This window comes from Triticum dicoccoides, chromosome 6A (assembly GCF_002162155.2).
Source record: "Triticum dicoccoides isolate Atlit2015 ecotype Zavitan chromosome 6A, WEW_v2.0, whole genome shotgun sequence".
In the NCBI taxonomy this organism is placed as follows: Eukaryota; Viridiplantae; Streptophyta; class Magnoliopsida; order Poales; family Poaceae; genus Triticum; species Triticum dicoccoides.
In genome coordinates, this window is record NC_041390.1 from 49,358,533 (window position 1) to 49,380,041 (window position 21,509).

Below are 21,509 nucleotides of genomic sequence, written 5' to 3' on the forward strand. Positions count from 1 at the left end.
AGCATGTTTTGCGAGGTGGTTTCCTTGGCACGTCTTGTCAAAGCAGAGATCGTGTACCTCCCTTTTACGGGATTCTCATCAATACGGGTGTCGGTGTCAAAACTGGCGGATCTCAGGCAGGGGGTCCCGAACTGTGCGTCTAGGCCGGATGGTAATAGGAGACTGGGGACACTTTGTTTTACCCAGGTTCGGGCCCTCTCGATGGAGGTAAAACCCTACTCCTGCTTGATTAATATTGATGATATGGGTAGTACAAGAGTAGATCTACCACGAGATCGAGGAGGCTAAACCCTAGAAGCTAGCCTATGGTATGATTGTGTACGGAGTTGATTCTGTGCTACGGACTACAACCCTCCGGTTTATATAGACACCGGATAGGGTTAGGGTTACACAGAGTCGGTTACAATGGTAGGAGATCTTGAATATCCGCATAGCCAAGCTTGCCTTTCACGCCAAGGAAAGTCCCCTCCAGACATGGGACGAAGTCTTCAATCTTGTATCTTCATAATCCAGGAGTCCGGCTGAAAGTATAGTCCGGCTACCCGAACACCCCCTAATCCAGGACTCCCTCAATAGCCCCTGAACCAGGCTTCAATGGCGACGAGTCCGGCGCGCAAATTGTGTTCGGCATTGCAAGGCGGGTTCCTCCTCCCAGTCCTTCACAGAAGATTGTAATCACCAAGAGTAGTGTCCGGCTCTGTAAAACGAGTTTCCACATATTGCCATAAAGAGAATAATATTAGCACAAATCAAATCTGCTGACGTATCCTGCAGTGCGCCATCACACTACAGCCAGGTCCTTTACTCGAATCGTTTTTATTTTTCTACCTCAGCATGTTTTGCGAGGCGGTTTCCTTGGCACGTCTTGTCAAAGCAGAGATCGTGTGCCCCCCTTTTACGGGATTCTCATTAATACGGACGTGGGTAACCCAATCGTGCCCGTTAGCACTTTTTCTCGATTAAAGGCGAGTCTCAAACGGTTACGGGGAGGGCTCTTGGTATTCGACCTCTTATAAAGAGACCAAGGCCTTACTCCTTTTTCAATCTCAAACGAGTTCGCCCACCGCCTCGAGTTCCAACACCCTAGGCTTCAGATTTCAAGCGCTTCGAACCTCCGACAATGTCCGGTTCCGACCTTCAAGACCGATGGATGCCCTCCTCCGTCACGGAGGAGGACGTGCTAAAGTTGAGAGAGGCTAAGTTCTTTACCGCCGAAATTCTGCATAGGTTTCCTGTCCAAGGGCAAGCTATTCCCAGCCCCCAGCCCGGTGAGAGCGTAGTGTTCATGTCTCACTTCCTTCGGGGGTTAGGCTTCCCGATGGATCCCTTCCTGAGGGGGCTGTTGTTTTATTATAGGCTGGAATTTCATGACTTAGCTCTGGAGTCCATCCTCCATATTTCTTCATTCATCATAGTGTGCGAAGCGTTCCTCCATGTTACCCCTCACTTCGGATTATGGCTCAAGACCTTTGGAGTGGAGCCGAAGATGATCAAGGGACGGCATGCAGAGTGCGGAGGCGCTGTCATAAGTAAGAATGCCGATGCTCCATGGCCCGAGGGCTTCTTTCAAGAGGAGCTCGGCTTGTGGCAACGAGAATGGTTCTATATCACCGCTCCCAGGAGCGCCAAGTGGGCGGCGCCTCCTGCCTTTCGCTCGGGTCCCCCACCAAGGCTATCATCATGGGTCAACAAAGGATTAAACTGGGGGTTACCCAAAGACGTGCCCCTGTGCAGGGCCGCATTAGGGATCTCTTAGAAGGAGACCTCAACCTGGTCAAGGTGACGCAGGTCATGCTGATTCGCCGAACATTGCCCGGCAAACGTCGCCCCCTTCGCCTATGGGAGTTTAATCCGGAGGGACTGCGAGTTCTCCAGAACTTCATGGGCGCAACACCCGTGGAGATGTATAAACTGTTCTTCGGATCACAAGAGATGTGTCCGGATTTAACCGAGGACGCAGGCCTAAGCTGCAATCGCCCGGATACTCAAGTAAGCAATCTTATGTCCGGACCTTCTATCCGTATAATAAACTTGCCCCTAAAAGAGTTGTCCTTTTAAACAGGAGTGGATTGCGAAGGCAAAGCTGATCAGGTGTCCGGCTCCCCTTCCTGAAACCAGGACGGATCCCGTGCTAATCAGGATGCTGGAAATAATGCCTTTGGAGGGGGAGGACAAGGAAGCTGTGGCCTCCTCGAAGGAGGCTGCTTCGAAGGGAGGAACCGACAATTCCTCCCCAAAGGGGAAGAAAAGAGTTGCCTCTGACGATCCAAAAACCATGGTCCCAAAGCGGGGGAAAAAATCCTCATCAGAGGGTCCGGCAACGGGGAGTCCCTCGGCCGGACTACGCCCTCAAGGGGATCAGCCCTCCAGTGAGCCGTAAGTAGAGAGAGGTTTTCCTTTTTAGAGATGAGAGAAATCTTTGATTTATATCTGAGAAGATTAACCAAAATGTTACCTTGTAGCTCAGACCTCAGCCCTTCTCAGCAGAGCTCGTCTTCGGGGGATCTTCTTCCGGAGATGATGGAGAGCGGGACGCCTCCCCCTGCCGTGCCGCCTAGCGAGTCGGGCGACCCTGAGGTGTCGTCACGGAGGGTTTCTCTGAATCCGGCAGGGGCGGAAGGTGGCAGTGCGGCCCCCCGAAGTTCTCCACATCCGGCCTTCGAAGGAGGCCATAGGGCAAGTCCGGCACCGGTTGGTGCTTGGCTCGAGGAGCTAAAGACTCTGCTGGGGCGAGCTTCTATCTTAGAGGAGCATCGTGCATTGATGGGTACGGTGATTGAAAAGATTTCATCCGCAGAAAGCGGATTGCATGAGGCCGTCAAAAGCTTACTGACGGGGTTTGAGGTACGTTTAGATAATGTTCCCTTTGGTCCGTTGCGCATGAATAAGATGCGCCCTATGTAGATAGTAGCCCCTGAGACTCTGCGCGTTGTCAAGGAATGACGACACACGGAGGATCATAATCCCAGGTCTAAGATGTCGCCTTTGAATGTAGGCGGCAGGGAGTTCGGAATCGAGCCGAACTGAAGATTTTGTCAAACTAAAGCGGCAGCTGGACATGGCAGATGCCGACATCACGCTTGTGAATAAGCGGCTTGATGAAGCTCAAGGTATGCAATTCTTCGGGCGGCATCAGGTAAGAAGAGTTTTATGCCAGTGTCTTACTATGTGTATGCTTGACGCAGATGGTGCGGCCGCCACGGAGAGTCTTAGGGAAGAACTTGCCCGAGCTAAAGAACAAGCCAGAGAAAGTGATGCAGTTGCCAAGAAAGCCCTTGAAGAGCTGAGAGCCGAATAGGCTGCTCATTGCCGAAGCAAAGAGGAGATGGCCAAGATGGCCAAAAAGTTAAAAAGCGCTACCGACCGCTGCAGATTTCTTGAAAAAGAAGGCCAGGCGAAACAGACGGACTTAGAGAAGGCCGTCGCTGATGCCAAGGACGCTCTCTCTACGATGAGAGATGCGAAGGAGGAGCTGCATCAGGCCGAACAGATTGTGGCTGGAAAGCCCTTTATGCTGCGAAGGAAGGTTTGTGATCCGAAGTTTGCTCTGTTGGACCGGATGTGGAGTGTGGAGGACACCTATCTGGATTTGGCAGCGAGTGCTGCTGATGCGACCGAACACTTTCGAAATCAAAAAGATCGTGAAGTGGAAAGGCTTTTCTGGTCGCAGTTTCACAATCCAGAGCGTCCACTGGCGGTGGATGATCGTTTGGCTCAATGGGCCGAACTGAATAGGTTGTCTGGACTCGCCATGAAATATGTCGTGGGTCACCTGTGGCCGGGGAGTTCGGAACCGAAGAGTTATTTCAGCTTGGTGCAGCAATTCCTTCACGCGGTGCCGCGTATAAATGCAATTAAGAGGTCAGCATGCATAGAGGGCGCTAGGATGGCTCTAGCCCGTGTTAAGACATACTGGGCGGAGATGGAGACCACCGTTGTTGCGTCCCGAGATTCGGACCAAAGTCAAGTACCCTCCGAGCACTATTTTCAGGAAGTTCTTGAAGGCGCTCGTGTAATAGAGACGCAGTGCCCGAAAGATGCTATGTTATGATAGCATATGCAATTATAAAGTAATATTTTGATGGCCTTTTATACTTGTGCCTCCAAGTATTGTAAACACCTTCTATGCGGCCGTTTTAAGATATATATATACATATATATATATATATATATATATATATATATATATGTATGTATAGAATCTGAAAGATGGCAGTCGTTGGCTTCAACCCCCACGCACATAGTGCGAGGGTGCTCGCAGAAGACGCAGTTTCACACTTAACCCAACATCTTGGTCCTACAAAGGAGGTGATAGCGCAGCGGGCCAGGCAACCGGACTATAATGCTTTAACACTTTCACTTAGCCATAGGAGTTTGAAAATGAGACTCTTTAGGTAGCTCCTTGGTGGCAACTGCGCTCGTCCGAATTCGGGGCGCGTATGTGCCTGGCCGAGAAACGGCCCTTCGTTAAAGCGGAGGAATCTGATAGATTCCAATCAGTCATCGAGTAGCTGACCAGTCTCATGCTACATCATGACAGTCAGTTTTCGGCTTTCTCTACTGAGGTGCTCGCCCTGGCCGAACCGGGGGCAGAATCGCAGTAGTTCTCCTGGTGCTACCTTAGCCGATAGAGCGGAACGTAAGGTAGCCGAACTCAGGAGCCGGGCAACCCAACATTTGACCAAAGACATGATTCGGAGCTGATGCATATAATGCCAAAACTCGCGACGCTGAACACTCCCTAAGGTGTTCGGTCTTTATGAGTGCGGTCCAAACAACACTCTTTATTAAAAAAGCCCCTAGTGTCCGGGTATGTGCGAAAATTCTGACGTGGCCACATGCCAAGACGCCAGCCTCCTCCTTGGTTATACCGGAAAGAAAAAACCAGGGGAAGTGTAGCAACGAGAGAAAGTAAAAAAGGTTTACGCAGGGTCTTAATCTAAAAAGAATCCTTTAGGACGGGTCCCTACTGCACGTCTGCGCCTGTGTCTCCGTTGTGCCGTATCCTGGACGGGCGCCGCACGACGTTCTTCTGTAAAAGAGAGGAACTGAGTTGAAAACGGGTTGTGCGGAAAAAGTTTAAAAAGAATAAGCAAAGTATAAAGTAAGATATGGAAGTTTGAGCTTTATTGTCTCTTATTGTATATGCGTGGAGCCCCTTGTGCGGGGGTATATGGCTTCTAGGCCTGCATCAATGATGATTTTGCACCGAACTCGTCTATCCGCATTCGCGGTCTTGAAATGACCTATTTTAAAGTTTTTTGGCCGGTAAGGCCATTTTTCTGTGGGGCTGTTAAAGCGGCCGCACTGTCCTCCGCTTAGGGAGGCGCACTTTAGTGCTTTCCCGTCAAAGAAATGATGCCTCGTGGACCGGGCATCTTAAGCGTAAGAGATGCATAATGCGGTATTGCGTTAAATCGAGCGAAAGCTTCGCGTCCCAGAAGTGCTTGATAGCGACTTGAGAACAGGACGACGTGGAAGGTCAGCTTTTCGCGGCGGAGGTTATCGGCGGAGCAGAATGTGACTGTGAGCCGGAGAAAACCCGTACAATGGGTGTCCGGGCGCGGTATTACCCCTTGAAAGGAGGTTTTGCTGCGGCGGATTCTTGCTGGGTTTATCCCCATGTGTTGTATTGTATCCTGATATATCAGGTTTAGTCCGCTGCCGCCGTCCATAAGGACATTTGAAAACTTGAGTCCGCCAATTATTGGATCGAGTATCAAGGCAGTCCATCCTACATTCTTGATATTCCTAGAATAATCTAGCTGATCAAAGGTGATCGGTTTTGACAACCAATGGCAGGATTCTTTGGGGATGGGCCGTGTGGTGCGTACCTTTACGGGCACCACATGTTTTGTTATGTGAAGTGAGTTCACTGTTTTTACTTCTTGCGGGAAGTTCTTTTGTTTCCTGGTGCTCTGCTGTTGAGGTTCGTCCTCGTCTTCGCTTGGTGTGCCGAGCCCCTTGTGTTCGACATTAAGTCTGCTAGATTGTTTGAAGACCCAACAGTCTCTGTGGGTATGGTTAGCGGGCTTCGATGGAGTACTGTGTATCTGACATATCCTGTCCAGGATTTTATTTAGGTTGGATGGATCATCACTGTTATCCTGGGGGGGCGATTTTTCCTGATTTTGTCGTGAGCCTTTAAATGCGGCGTTGACTGCCCTGCTCTTTGGACTTTTGTCCCTAGTCCGGCGACGGTCCTTGTTGTGTCGTGGTCTTCCGTTTCCATCCCTGGTTTCAGATGTACTTGGGTCGCTGGGGCTGCACCTTGCCAACCAACTGTCCTCCCCTGCACAAAAGCGGGTCATGAGGCTTGTTAGTGCGACCATTGTTCTTGGTTTTTCTTGGCCGAGGTGTCTGGTGAGCCATTCATCTTGGACATTATGCCTGAAAGCTGCTAGGGCTTCGGCGTCCGGACATTCGACTATCTGATTCTTTTTAGTGAGGAATCTATTCCAGAACTGCCGAGCTGATTCTCCGGGTTGTTGAGTTATGTGACTAAGATCGTCTGCATCCAGAGGGCGGACATAGGTCCCTTGAAAGTTTGCTCGGAAAGCATCCTCGAGCTCTTCCCAGCTTCCAATTGTGTTTTCGGGAAGGCTTTTAAGCCAATGCCGGGCTGGCCCTTTAAGCTTAAGGGGTAGATATTTTATGGCGTGGAGATCATCTCCTCTAGACATGTGTATGTGGAGGATGTAATCCTCGATCCAGACTCCTGGGTCTGTTGTTCCATCGTATGCCTCTATGTTGACGGGTTTGAATCCCTCTGGGAATTCATAGTCCAGGACCTCATCGGTGAAACATAGGGGGTGTGCGGAACCCCTGTATTTGGGTATGCCGGATTCTGATGATGGCTTCATAGCGTTGCTTACGAGAGCTTGCTTTCTTGGCCCATAAATGGACCTGACTGGGCCATGCCACAGATCCTTAAGTGGGCCGCATGCCGATTTAGGTGTGGCGCCGCTTGTCGCTTTATGGGGTTGTCTATCCGACCGTGTGGCTTTTTCATTTATTGAATGTGAGGGCTCTGAGGCCTCTTCGTCGAATTCAGGCAGTAGCTTTCTTTTCGGATAGCTTCTAGTGCGGCGATTGTCGCCGTACTTATCTGTGGCATTGATTACCTTGCTCCATCTGATCCGGAGTGTGTCTTCCGCTGTTTTTAGCTTCCGCTTCTACTTTTTTAGGCTGCGTGCAGTTGCAACGAGCCTCTCATGGAGATTCTGCTCCGTGAGTTTATTCGGCGTGAGGTCGTCCAGAATGCCGTTTTCGCCTGAGGAGGGATGTTCGGTTTCTCTATCCGTGTTGCCCTGTTCGGACGGTTCCTCTAAGGCCTGCCCGTCGTCTACCGGCTCGTCCTGCTCTATGGCTGGGTTTTCGTCAAGGCGGGGCTTGGGTCGGCGTTTACGCCGACGCCTTGAATTCTTTTCGGGGGGTCGATCTCTCGTCCCCTCCCCTTTTTCCTCGTTATCACTTCCTTTAGGGGTGTCCACCATGTACACATCATGAGATGGGGTGGCGTTCCAGCGCCCTACAGGTGCTGGTTCCTGTTCGTCTCCTATATCGTCGTTCATGCTGTTGATGTCTTCGGAGCCGAAGTCAAGTATGTCGGTTAAATCGTCGATAGTGGCTACAAAGTGGGTGGTGGGTGGGTTTTGAATTTCCTCACCGTCCGTATCCCACTCTTGCTGACCGTAGTTCGGCCAGGGCTCTCCTGATAAAGAGAGAGACTTGAGAGAATTCAGGATGTCGCCAAAAGGCGAATGCTGAAAGATGTCTGCGGCAGTGAACTCCATTACCGGCGCCTGATCGGATTTGATTGGGAGGGGCGCGGGGGGCTAGGAGTTTGGAGAGAAATCCGACTCCTTGGAGTCATGGGCCATGCGGAGTGCGGGACATAAGTTCGGCTTGATCGCCTTTGAGATCGCAGCCCCTGAGGCAGCGTCCAACCGCTGATCCTCGATCGGCGCAGTAGGTTCCGAATTAATGGTCGAAACCGATGTGTGTGCGGCCTCCAAGGCGCTGTCCGGCGGCAGAGCTATATCATGCCCGTCGAGACAGCGCGGCACGCTTGGCTGTGGCTCGAATCCGTCGAAGATCAAGTCCCCGCGGATGTCAGCCGTGTAGTTTAGGCTTCCAAACCTGACCTGACGGCCAGGGGCGTGGCTTTCGATCTGCTAAAGGTGGCCAAGCGAATTGGCCCACAGTGCGAAGCCGCCGAAGACGAAGATCTGTCCGGGGAGAGAAGTCTCACCCTGGACCGCATCGTTGTTGAAGATTGAAGGAGCCATCGGGCCTAAAGGTGACGACACAGAGGAACTCTCAATGAAAGCACCAATGTCGGTGTCAAAACCGGCGGATCTCGGGTAGGGGGTCCTGAACTGTGCGTCTAGGCCGGATGGTAACAGGAGACTGGGGACACTTTGTTTTACCCAGGTTCGGGCCCTCTCGATGGAGGTAAAACCCTACTCTTGCTTGATTAATATTGATGATATGGGTAGTACAAGAGTAGATCTACCACAAGATCGAGGAGGCTAAACCCTAGAAGCTAGCCTATGGTATGATTGTGTACGGAGTTGATTCTGTGCTACGGACTACAACCCTCCGGTTTATATAGACACCGGATAGGGTTAGGGTTACATAGAGTCGGTTACAATGGTAGGAGATCTTGAATATCCGCATCGCCAAGCTTGCCTTTCACGCCAAGGAAAGTCCCCTCCAGACACGGGACGAAGTCTTCAATCTTGTATCTTCCTAATCCAGGAGTCCGGCTGAAGGTATAGTCCGGCTACCCGAACACCCCCTAATCCAGGACTCCCTCAACGGGCGTGGGTAACCCAACCAGGCCACTTATCACGGCGCTTGGGAGGCAAGCGAGTTTTACTAGGCAGGTGGGACGCACAAACGCGTCCGCCTATATAAGGGGACAAGGATCCACCTCTTTACCTACGCCTTCTTCCTTCTTTGCCTACCCATCTCCTGCGCACCCGAGCTCCAGCGCCCCAGCCCGCACTTCCCACCTCAACCTTCTCCAGCAATGTCCGGAGCGGGAGGCAAGTGGATGGTCTCCTCCGTCACGGAGGGTAAAGTAAAAAAGCTAAGGAAGGCCGGATACCTGTCCAAGGACATCGCGCACCGGCTTCCCGAAGAGGGGCAACTTATCCCCACCCCAAGGCCCCATGAGAGGGTCGTGTTTCTCCCCCACTTCCTCCGTGGACTGGGTTTTCCACTCCACCCATTTGTCCGGGGGCTCATGTTCTACTACGGCCTGGATTTCCATGATCTGGCTCCGAACTTCATCCTCAACATCTCGGAGTTTATCGTCGTGTGTGAGGCCTTTCTCCGCGTCCGCCCCCATTTCGGCCTCTAGCTCAAGACCTTCAATGTCAAGCCCAAGGTGGTGCGCGGCAGCCAGGCGGAGTGCGGAGGCGCTATAGAGGGCAAGATGGCCAACGTCCTATGGTTCGAGGGCTCTTTCGTGGAGACCCTAAAGGGATGGCAAGCCGGGTGGTTTTATATCATCGAGCCACGCGATCCGGAATGGACCGCAGCCCCTGAGTTCCGATCCGGACCCCCCACGCGGCTTATGTCCTGGAAAGAGACGGGCCTGTCGCGGGGTGACGAAAAAGAGGTGACCGGATTGCAAACATGCATCCATTCCCTGGTGAACAAGCCAGTCCGGCTTGTTAATATAATCCAGGTTATGCTCATCCACCGGATCCTCCCGTGTCAACAATGGGATTTTAATCTGTGGGAGTTCGACACGGCGCAGCACCAAACCCTCAACAGGCTTTTCGACACGACGTATGAAGACGCCTGGAAGGTGCTATTCAAGGGTGCCGAGGCTCCCGCATCCGCTTCCGAGGACCGCGGATACAGCTCGCAGCGTCACGCTAGCAAGGTATGCCATCTACACCCTTCACAGGATGTTAAGCCTTTTTTCATAGTTTGACACTATTCGGGATCTGAACTCCCCTACCTTTGACAGGCTTGGCGGGTGATAGCCGAGCCGATTAACTGTTCGGCTCCGCTGCCTGAAGATCCAGCCCCAGCTTTACTGGTGAAGCTGCTGGCCCCGACGCCTTATGTGGTGCGGGAGAAGAAGGCCAAGAAGAAGAAGACCACGGGGACTCGAAAGAGTGCCCGCAACGTGGTGGTGTCAGACTCATCATCTGACGAGTCCGAGGCGCCCTCCTCCCGCGAGAACGAGGAGGAGGAAGAAGAAAACCCTCCCTCTCCAGTGGAGGAAGGAGAGAAGAGGAAGGCCGCCCCAACGGGAGAGGCCGAGGGGTCTAGGAAAAGGAAGACCCCTCCGCCGGACTACGCCCCTGATGCCGAAGAGGGCGAAGAGGAGAGGCCGGACAGGGCCAAGCGTCCGACGAAATCGTAAGTTCGGGTACCAGAGTAACTCATGATGTTCCTTTATTGCACAGCTTTCCCTAATGTCGAATGTAATCATGCAGCCCGCCCCGGGCCGCACTCAACGAGTCGTCGAGCGGCTCCCTGGATTCATCGGACGTGAACTCTGTTCCGCCCGCTGTCTCCCCCCGCACTGCGGACGACGCCGAAGTGGCGTCGCAACGAGCTCCGGGGCAGGAGGAGGTGGTCCTGGAGGAGCCGCAAGGCGACCTCCCGGACCCCAGAAGTGAAGGGGACAAGACCCCCCAGTGCTCCAAGTCCGGCTTTAAGCCGGACACCGTGCCGGAATCTTCAACAATTCCGGACCGCGGCAGGCGAACTCCTTCCAAGAGGAGCAAGCCGTCTGAGCCGGCAGCCTCCGTCCAACCGGAGGCACCGGACAATCTGCTGGAGGTGCTTGAAGGCGCCTCCATCGACGAGGAGCACCGTACTATTATGAGTACGGTGATCCAGAAGGTTCAGTCCGCCAAGAGCGGGCTGAGTGAAGCTTGCGCTAGCCTCCTAACGGGCTTCGAGGTAAGTAAAAATATGTAAAAATATTACCGCATAGACAGTAGCCCCTGATGCTTTGTTTGGCGTTCAGAAAGAAAAGCCGAATAGAGGATCTATTAAATTTTGCAGGAGTCTAATAATGAAGGGTCAATATGCGTATGCAGGCTTCGCTGCTAGCCACCGCCGCACTGACTGCGGAGGTGGATGCCCTGAAACAGGGACTCGAGCGGTCCGAGCAAGAGCTCGGCCTGGCCAAGTAGCAGCTCGAGGAGAAAGAAGGTAAAGAATACCTTATAAAAAAGTGCCTATAGAGAGGCGTGATTGCAAAAGATAACAGGATTGTACTGCTTATTGTAGGGGCCACGACTGAGGTGGCGACCCTCAAGCAGGCGCTGTCCGAGGCCGAAAAGAAAACGGCCGCAGAGCGCACCGAGCGAGAGAAACTTGGGTCTCAGGTCGGCGAGGTGCAGCAAGAGCTTCAGGCTCTCATGAAAAAACATGAGAGATTGGAGCTTGAGTCGAAGACCCAAGCGTCCGAGCTCGCGACGGCCCTTGAGACTGCCAAGTCTGCCAAGGCCGAAGCCCAAAAGGCCCTCCGAGAGTTGGAGGATATGAAGAAGATAGCAGCGGGTAAGGCATTCTTTATGCAAAGCAGAAATATAAAAGTAAACTACTTGTTACTTACCCGAATCCGGAGTTCTCCAGGGGCATTCGCAGATCTTCCCTGCAGCGTATCCGATGCCGCCGCATTCTACCGAGCTGAAGAGGGAAACTCGACGGAGAAGGTGTTCTGGTCTCAGTATGCTGAGGCCGGACACCCTGTGCCCTTCAGCGACCAGCTGAAATAGCTGGTCGAACTCCACAAGGCGGCCGAACAAGCCATGAAGGGATTCATAGTTCGGTTGTGGCCCGGAGAGGCCCTGCCTGGGAGCTACTTCAGGCTGGTGCGGCGGCTGGTGGAGGCCTATCCAAGGCTCGAGGTCATCAAGCGCTCTGTCTGCATCGAAGGTGCCCGTAGGGCCCTTGCCCGTGTAAGGGTGCACTGGGGTAAGCTGGACGGTGAGAAGCTTGTGACGGACGGGCCGCCGCTGGGGAAGGAGCATCGCAAGCCGGAGAACTACTATAAGGATGTTCTTGCGGGTGCCCACCTTGTGGCGGATGAGTGCACCAAGGATGTAATTTTTGAATGAATTCGCTCGTGTTTATCCTGTGCGCTGAAAACTTGTTCATATGCGCTAAGCAATGCTTATTGAATTTAAAATATTATTTCTGTGCGGCTGTTTATCGAAAATTGAGAGATGGCCAGTCGTCGGCTTCTGCCCCCATGCCACTAGTGCTGGGGTGTTCGGTGATAAACCTGGGCGCTCTTGTTCCCATGCTTGGGTCCTTCGAGGGAGGCGCTCAGCGCGACGAACCTGGCAATCGGACTATAATGCTTGAACACTCTCACTTAGCCATAGAACTTTATAATTTTAAATTTCAGCGAAGCCCCTAGTTCGGAAGATCGAGTTCGGGGCGCTATCGTCGCCTTGGCTAGGGTTATCTAGCTCCTCGCTCGAAGCGGCATAAGCCTTTAGGGACTCGAAAAACCTCTCGAACAGCGACCAGTCTCTCGCCTCATCATGACAGTCAGTTTTAGCTTTGTCCACTGAGGTGCTTAACCCAGCTCAACCGGGGCACAATCGTAGTGGTTCTCCTAGTGCTACCTTAGCCGATATAGCGGAACGTAAGGCACCAAAACATAGGAGCCGGGCAAACCCAACTATTGAACCAAATCATGATTCGGAGCCGATGCATATAGTGCTATAAGTTCGGGGTGCCGCACTTGTGAAAGTGTACGGACTTCTCACACCATATTAAAGGGTACTGAAGCCCCTGGCGTACTTTGCCGTACCACCATGTACGGGTGCGACATGTCATTAATGAACATATATATGAAAAGAGTAATGCAAAAAATAGACAAAAAGCTAAGCATTGTTTATGGAGAGGCTATTTATCAAAGCCGAACGATACAGATGGTGCGGTAAGCAAAAGAGATTGGACTATTCAGTGTGTCCTGACCAGGGGCAGGCCGTGGAATTATATATATAGTAGGTATATTGCTCGTAACAGAGACCACCTGGGAGTTCCATAATGCGGCATGGCTGGTCTGCCTCCCTGGATCTTGCATCGTTTGTGCGGCAATTTAATTGTCGAACAGGTTGTCCGAAGTATGAAGTCCTGAAAGTAGGAAAAAATTAAAAAAAGAATCTAGCAGCCCCTGGTACATTTTAAGACGTATTTTGGGCGTGCCATTATTGTGCCCCTTCCCCTGTGCCCATGGTATTTCGAGGGTGTAGTTATGTACGCGAGGTACTGGTTTCGCTAGGTCGCGAAAGCTGGGGTTGGGGCCGCATTGCTACGCTTGCTCAGAGTGTGCTAGGCGGTCCTGCTGTAGGTTACTCCGGGCGCGCTTGGCAGTGTCTGGCTTTTTAACGGCCGGACTGGAGAATTGCCTAAGAAGGCTACTTTGTACCTCCGCTGCGAGAGCCGCCGTATGCTCCTCCGTACGGAGGGAGCGTTTGGTGTTTCCGTTGACCGTGATTACTCCTCGAGGGCCTGGCATCTTGAGTTTGATATATGCGTAGTGCGGCACCGCGTTGAATTTTGCGAATGCGGTTCGTCCGAGCAGGGCGTGATAGCCACTGCGAAATGGGACTATATCGAAGATTAACTCTTTGCTTCGGAAATTATCCGGGGATCCGAAGACCACGTCAAGTGTTACTAAGCCTGTACAGTTGGCTTCTACACCTGGTATGATGCCTTTAAAGGTCGTTCTTTTGGGTTTGATCCTTGAGGGGTCTATGCCCATTTTCCGCACTGTGTCCTGATAAAGCAGGTTCAGGCTACTGCCGCCGTCCATGAGGACTCTTGTGAGGTGAAATCCGTCGATGATTGGGTCAAGAACCAATGCGGCGAAGCCGCCATGACAGATGCTAGTGGGATGGTCCCTTCGATCAAAAGTGATCGGGCAGGAGGACCATGGGTTGAACTTTGGGGCGACTGGCTCCATCGCGTATATGTCCCGTAGCGCACGCTTCCGCTCCCGCTTGGGAATGTGGGTTGCGTATATCATGTTCACCATCCGCACTTGTGGGGGAAAGCCCTTCTGTCCATTGTTGTTCGGCGGCTTGGGCTCCTCGTCGTCGTTGTGCAACCCCTTGTCTTTATTTTCGGCTCTTAACTTGCCTGCCTGCTTGAACACCCAACAATCCCTGTTAGTGTGATTGGCTGGCTTTTCGGGGGTGCCATGTATCTGGCACAAGCGATCGAGTATTCGGTCCAAACTAGACGGGCCCTGAGTATTCTTTTTGAGTGGCTTTTTCCGCTGACCGGATTTATAGCCTCTGAATCCGGCATTGACTACCGTGTCTTCATTGCCGTCGTTGTTAACGCGGCGTTTTTGTTTGTTCCGACGTGTCCTGCCACTTTTGTCCTTGGTATCCGAATTACCAGGGTTCTTTGATAAGTTGTTACTGCGAGCTAGCCAACTGTCTTCACCCGCGCAAAAGCGGGTCGTGAGTGTCGTAAGGGCTGCCATGGATTTCGGCTTTTCCTGTCCTAGGTGCCGGGCAAGCCACTCGTCGCGGATGTTATGCTTGAAGGCTGCTAGGGCCTCTGCGTCCGGACAGTCGACTATCTGGTTTTTCTTTGTTAGGAACCGTGTCCAGAATTGTTTGGCTGATTCTTCTGGCTGCTGAATTATGTGGCTTAAGTCGTCGCCATCCGGCGGTCGCACATAAGTGCCCTGGAAGTTGTCGAGGAATGCGGCTTCCAGGTCCTCCCAAGAACTGATTGAGTCTGCCGGCAAGCTATTAAGCCAATGTCGGGCCGGTCCTTTAAGTTTGAGCGGGAGGTACTTGATGGCGTGTAGATCATCGCCGCGCGCCATGTGGATGTGAAGGAGATAATCGTCAATCCATACCGCCGGGTCTGTGGTGCCATCGTATGATTCGATGTTTACGGGTTTAAAGCCCTCTGGGATTTTATGATCCATTACTTCATCCGTGAAGCATAATGGGTGTGCGGTGCCCCTGTACTGGGCTATATCACGACGCAGCTCGGAAGAGCTATGTCTGTTGTGTTCGGCCCGGCCGGATTTGTTGTATCCGGCGTGAAGATCATTGTCACATGCCGTAGGGCGCCTGCGTGATCCATAGATCGATCGTGTCTGTCTTGCCTTGTCCTCCAGTATGTCTCGCAGGTCGGGCGCATTTTCCCGTGCCTTAGTTGTGCGGCGTTGGGGCATGGCTTGGGTGGAGGGCTGAGAGGCCTCTCTGTCACGGCCATGAGGTGGCCGGTCTGCCATGTCATGCACATGTGATGTAGGTGCTTCCTCCTTTGATCGGGGTAGCGGCCTGCGCTTTGGGTAACTCTTGGAGGGGCGTTCGAGTTCATACTCTTCGGCCGCAAGGACTTCAGTCCATCTGCCAGCTAGCAAATCTTGAGCAGCTTTAAGCTGTTGCTGCTTTTTCTTGAGGCTGCTTGCCGTGGCTAAAAGCCTGCGTCTAAAACGTTCTTGTTCGGCGGGGTCTGATGGTATGACGAATTCGTCGTCATCGAGGCTTGCCTCATCTTCGGAGGGAGGCGTATAGTTATCATCCTCGACCTCTCGGTCTGCCGCTCTCTCATGAGGGCTGGCTTCTCCATCTTCCTGTGCCGAATCTTGCTGGGGTGGGTGTTCTTTGGCGCTATCCGGGGTAGTATTATCTCCCATGCCGGAATCACCGTTTTTGCTTTGGCGGGATTTAGAGCGGCGCCGCTGACGCCGCCGCTTCGGCTGTTTCTTGGGGGCGTCATCCCCCATTGTTCCATCGCCATCTCCGTCTTTTTGGAGTATCCACCATGTATATGTCATATGATGAGGTGGCGTTCCAGCGCCCTACAGGTGCTGGTTCCTGTTCGTCTCCTATATCGTCGTCCATGCCGTCGATGTCTTCGGAGCCGAAGTCCAGTATGTCGGTTAAATCGTCGACAGTGGCTACAAAGTGGGTGGTGGGTGGGTTTTGAATTTCCTCACCGTCCGTATCCCACCCTTGCTGACCGTAGTTCGGCCAGGGCTCTCCTGATAAAGAGAGAGACTTAAGGGAATTCAGGATGTCACCAAAAGGCGAATGCTGAAAGGTGTCCGCGGCGGTGAACTCCATTACCGGCGCCCAATCGGATTCGATTGGCAGGGGTGCGGGGGGCTCGGAGTTCGGAGAGGAATCCGGCTCCTCGGAGTCTTGGGCCACGCGAAGTGCGGGGCTGGAGTTCGGCGCGATCGCCTCTGAGATAGCAGCCCCTGAGGCAGCATCCAACTGCTGATCCTCGATCGGCGCAGTAGGTTCCGAATCAATGGTCGAAACCGATGCGTGTGCGGCCTCCAAGGCGCTGTTCGGCAGCAGAGCTATATCATGCCCGTCGAGACAGTGCGGCACGCTTGACTGTGGCTCAAATCCGTCAAAGATCAAGTCCCCGCGGATGTCAGCCGTATAGTTTAGGCTTCCAAACCTGACCTGATGGCCAGGGGCGTAGCTTTCGATCTGCTCAAGGTGGCCAAGCGAATTGGCCCGCAGTGCGAAGCCGCCGAAGACGATGATCTGTCCGGGGAGAAAAGTCTCACCTTGGACCGCATCGTTGTTGAAGATCGAAGGAGCCATCGGGCCTAATGGCGACGACACAGAGGAACTCTCAATGAAAGCACCAATGTCGGTGTCAAAACCGGCAGATCTCGGGTAGGGGGTCCCAAACTGTGCGTCTAGGCCGGATGGTAACAGGAGACAGGGGACACTTTGTTTTACCCAGGTTCGGGCCCTCTCAATGGAGGTACAACCCTACTCCTGCTAGATTAATATTGATGATATGGGTAGTACAAGAGTAGATCTACCACGAGATCAAGGAGGCTAAACCCTAGAAGCTAGCCTATGGTATGATTGTTGTGTATGGAGTTGATTCTGTCCTACGGACTACAACCCTCCGGTTTATATAGTCACCGGATAGGGTTAGGGTTACATAGAGTCGGTTAGAATGGTAGGAGATCTTGAATATCCGCATCGCCAAGCTTGCCTTCCACGCCAAGGAAAGTCCCATCCGGACACGGGACGAAGTCTTCAATCTTGTATCTTCATAGTCCAGGAGTCCGGCTGAAGGTATAGTCCGGCTATCCGAACACCCCCTAATCCAGGACTCCCTCAAGGAGCTAAAGGTAGAACAAATATCCCCTTAAGTTCTATCGACCACCGATACAACTCTACGCACGCTTGACGTTCGCTTTACCTAGAACAAGTATGAAACTAGAAGTACTTTGTAGGTGTTGTTGGATAGGTTTGCAAGATAATAAAGAGTATGTAAATAAAAAGTAGGGGCTATTTAGATAAAGAAACAATAAAGTAAATATAGCGAGTGTGAAAAAGTGGTGGTAGGAGTTGCGAAATTGCCCCTAAGCAATTGACTACTTTACTAGACTGATAGCAAGTATTATGTGGGAGAGGCCACTGCTAGCATGTCATCCCTAACTTGGAATTCTATGCACTTATGATTGGAACTATTAGCAAGCATCCGCAACTACTAATGTTCATTAAGGTAAAACCCAACCATAGCATTAAGATATATTGGCCCCCCTTCAATCCCGTATGCATCAATTTCTATGCTAGGTTGAAGCTTCTGTCACTCTTGCCCTCCAAAACATAGTCCTATCAACATACAACTAACCCTATGGTGTGATCCACGCGCGCAATCATATGATGGGCACCAAAGGACAGCAACATAACCACAAGCAAATTAAATCAATCATAGCAATTCATCAACCACCGATAGGACAACGAAAATCTACTCAGACATCATAGGATGGCAACACATCATTGGATAATAATATGAAGCATAAAGCACCATGTTCAAGTAGAGCGTACAACGGGTTGCAGGAGAGTGGACCGCTGTAGATAGAGGGGGGAAGGTGATGGAGATGTTGGTGAAGATGGCGGAGGTGTTGGTGTAGATCGCGGTGATGATGATGGCCCCCGGTGGCACTCCGGTGCCACCGGAAGCGAGGGGGAGAGAGCCCCCTCCTTCTTCTTCTTCCTTGACCTCCTCCCTAGATGGGAGAAGGGTTTCCCCTCTGGTCCATGGCCTCCATGGCACGGGAGGGGCGAGAGCCCCTCCGAGATTGGATCTGTCTCTCTCTGTTTCTGCGTTCTCAGATTCTTCCCTTTCACCGTTTCTTATATTTCTGAAGATCCGTAACTCCGATTGGGCTAAAATTTTGACACGATCTCTATCCGGAAATTAGCTTTCTTGCGGCGAAAGAAGGGCATCAACCGCCTTACGGGGTGGCCACGAGGGTCAAGGGTGCGCCTGCCTCCCCAGGGCGCGCCCCCTACCTCGTGGGCCCCTCGAGCATCGTCTCACGTGGATTCTTCTTCCCAAAAATCATATATATTCCAAAAAAAATCTCAGTCAGTTTTTATTTCGTTTGGACTCCGTTTGATATGGATATTCTGCGAAACAAAAAACATGCAACAAACAGGATCTGGCTCGGGGCACTGGATCAATATGTTAGTCCCAAAAATAGTATAAAAAGTTGCCAAAAGTATATGAAAGTTGAATAATATTGGCATGGAACAATCAAAAATTAGAGATACGACAGAGACGTATCAGGGGTATGGGATTCCATGACATCGAACTCTTTAATCTAGCCTTGCTTGCGCGGCAAGCTTGGCCTCTCCTCCAGGAACCAAATTCCCTGAGCGCTCGTATTCTCAAAGCTGTCTATTATCCTACATCGTTGATCCTTGAAGCCGAGCTGGGCAGAAACCCATCTCAAGTCTGGCGCTCTCTGATTGAAGGCCGAGACACATTGTAGCTTGGTCTCGTGAAATGTATCGGCTCTGGCGAGGACACCAACATTTGGGTGGATAACTGGATACCACGAGATTTTAAGCTCCGACCGGTGTGCCCGAAGACGACCAACCCTCCACAAATGGTGTCAGAACTCATCAACCCGGTCACCTCTTCCTGGGATGTCGATGTTCTTGAAACGCACCTCTATGCAATGGACAAGGAAGCAATCCTCAACATCCCTCTCAGCTCTCGAGTCCACGACGGTTTCTGGGCTTGGCATTATGAACGCAAGGGCGTTTTCACGGTGAGGTCGGCATATAAAGTTCTGTCCTCCACAAAACAACAACGCACTGATTGGCTTGAACACACCGAGGGGCACTCGCGGGCCGATGCAGATCGCCGGTCCTGGTCTAGACTATGGGGTGCCGCAGTTCCCTCGAAAGTCCTGGTCTAGACTATGAGGTTGGCCAAGAGCTCGATCCCAACCGGAGAGGTCCAAAAACACCGAAGTATGGCTGACTCAGCGAAGTGCGCTATCTGTCACGCGGCGGTCGATACATGGCGCCATTCCCTCTTTGACTGCCGCATGGCTCGCTGCGTCTGGACCCTCACTGACGAGGGTTGACGGAAACAATCATATCAAATAGGGAGAAGGATGCCAAGCTTTGGATGCTATGGTTGGTTGATACCCTACCTTCGGTCGACCTAGCACGGGTATTGGTGACAATGTGGGCCATATGGTGGGCGAGACGCCGTGCCATCCATGACGATCAGTACCAGAGTCCACTAAGTACCCATATTTTCGTTGATAAGTTTCTAGCGGAGCTCGAGATGATGCCGGACAAGAAACCACGTCCCAAGGACCTACATGTAACTTCAGGGGACCTGCATGTGATTTCCAGGGACCTGCATGTGACTAGAAGTGGCCAGGGGGATTCGCCTTCGCATGCGTGGCTCCCGCCTGAGCACCATGATGTTAAAATGAATGTTGATGCAGGCTTTTGGAAGATCGGAGACCGCGCAGCTGCAGCAGTGATCTGCAGGGACAAACGAGGAAACTACTTGGGTGCCTCGGCCATTATCTATGAAGGCCGCCTCGACCCAACTATACTCGAAGCACAGGCATGTTGCGAGGCCCTCTCTCTCGCCTTGGATTTGCAGGTTCAATCCATATGTGTGGCCTCAGATTCCTTGGAGGTAGTGATGAACATACAAGACGAAGTTCCTTACCGATACTTTTCTATCTTACAAGATATCAAGCACGAGAGGAGTCATTTCCAGGATGTAAAGTTTCTTCATGAGAATAGGAAGCATAACGCAGAAGCACATGCTTTAGCAAAGGCAGCTGCCTCTCTTAGCCCCGGACGCCATGTGTGGCTTAGTATTTTGCCCGATATTATCTGTATCCCCATGTGTTTGAACGTTTAATAAAGGGTGCAGTTGCTCAAAAAAAATCTATATGTAGTTTTCTTAAAAAAATCTATATGTAGTTCATATTATTAAAAACTTTAAAGAAGACTTAGAAACAAGCAAAGTTGACCAAATGCGTCATGCACGACGCCAAATCGGTGCGCTCCGATTGGTCCATCCGGTGCTCCCACGGATCGACCCTCCTCCCGCGAAGCTCCAGCCGCCCGATAAAACCCGCGCCTCCGGTGCCAGCCCACAGACTCAGAGCAGAGCAGCGCGCAGCATCCCGATCCAGCACCGCTGCTCCCCGCACCTCGAGTAGCGTCCCCCCCTCGCCGGAGAAGCAGCAAGATGGCCGGCAGGAAGGGCGTCGTGAGGAAGAAGGCGGTGACCCGCTCCGTCAGGGCCGGACTCCAGTTCCCCGTCGGCCGGATCGGGCGCTACCTCAAGAAGGGCCGCTACGCGCAGCGCGTCGGCTCCGGCGCCCCCGTCTACCTCGCCGCCGTCCTCGAGTACCTCGCCGCCGAGGTAGCGACCGTTTTTGTTCGACATCTGATCTGCATCCTCCTCGAGCATCTGCCTTTTTGCCCGGTCCCGTTCCTCTCGTGCTGGACGGATGACCGATTTCGTTCATGGCTGAATCGCAGGTCCTGGAGCTCGCTGGCGACGCGGCCAAGGAAACCAAGAAGGCCCGCATCATCCCGCGCCACCTGATGATCGCGGTCCAGGGCGACCCGGAGCTCAGCCGGCTGCTCGCCGGCGTCACCATCGCCTACGGCGGCGTGGTGCCCTACATCAACTCCGCGCTGCTCCCCAAGAACGGCGCCGGCGCCGCCGGGAAGGAGCCCAAGAAGAAGGCCGCCGCTACCAAGTCCCCCAAGAAGGCCGCAGCCACAAATTAAGGAGTAGCTGTCTGCAATTGATATTGTGAATGATCGCCACCTGCTTTTGCTTCTGAACATTTGTCATCTGTATGGACTTCTCTCTTCCATCATCTGAAAATCCCCCCGCTCTTTGCTCACCGAAACAAACAGGGTAGTACTCAATTTCAGCCCCTCCTCTTATGTTATGTCAATCACACAAATAATAGACCTATCAAGCTGCAGGAAACCGAATCTTTGAATGAATCATGCCTGACTGATGGTATATTATCATCTTTCACCGCCCTGCGGGGGAAGCTTATGAGTTCGCATATTTCCATCTTCTACGTTCTGAAACTAAGAAATGATGGTGGCGCTAAATTGGACCAGGAATAGTTGAAAGGTAGGCGTTTTGTCAATTTAAATTAAACTGACAAAATGTCTTACATTTAGGAACAGAGGGTGTAATAA

General features: G+C 52.2%; 1 protein-coding gene across 1 annotated transcript; it reads left to right on the forward strand.

Annotated features, from left to right (window-relative positions):
- The first annotated feature begins 20,496 nt into the window (after positions 1 to 20,496).
- LOC119319669 (protein H2A.6-like) lies at positions 20,497 to 21,283 on the forward strand. Its single transcript, XM_037594112.1, has 2 exons — positions 20,497 to 20,706; positions 20,826 to 21,283. Exons 1-2 carry the CDS (start codon positions 20,530 to 20,532, stop codon positions 21,078 to 21,080), a joined length of 432 nt encoding a protein of 143 aa, XP_037450009.1. The 5' UTR covers positions 20,497 to 20,529; the 3' UTR covers positions 21,081 to 21,283.
- Positions 21,284 to 21,509: the final 226 nt, after the last annotated feature.

Coding starts and splice junctions, on each gene's coding strand:
- LOC119319669 (XM_037594112.1), top strand. CDS start 20,530: ATGGCCGGCAGGAAGGGCGTCGTGAGGAAGAAGGCGGTGACCCGCTCC. Junction 20,707..20,825: donor TCGAGTACCTCGCCGCCGAG/GTAGCGACCGTT, acceptor GCTGAATCGCAG/GTCCTGGAGCTCGCTGGCGA.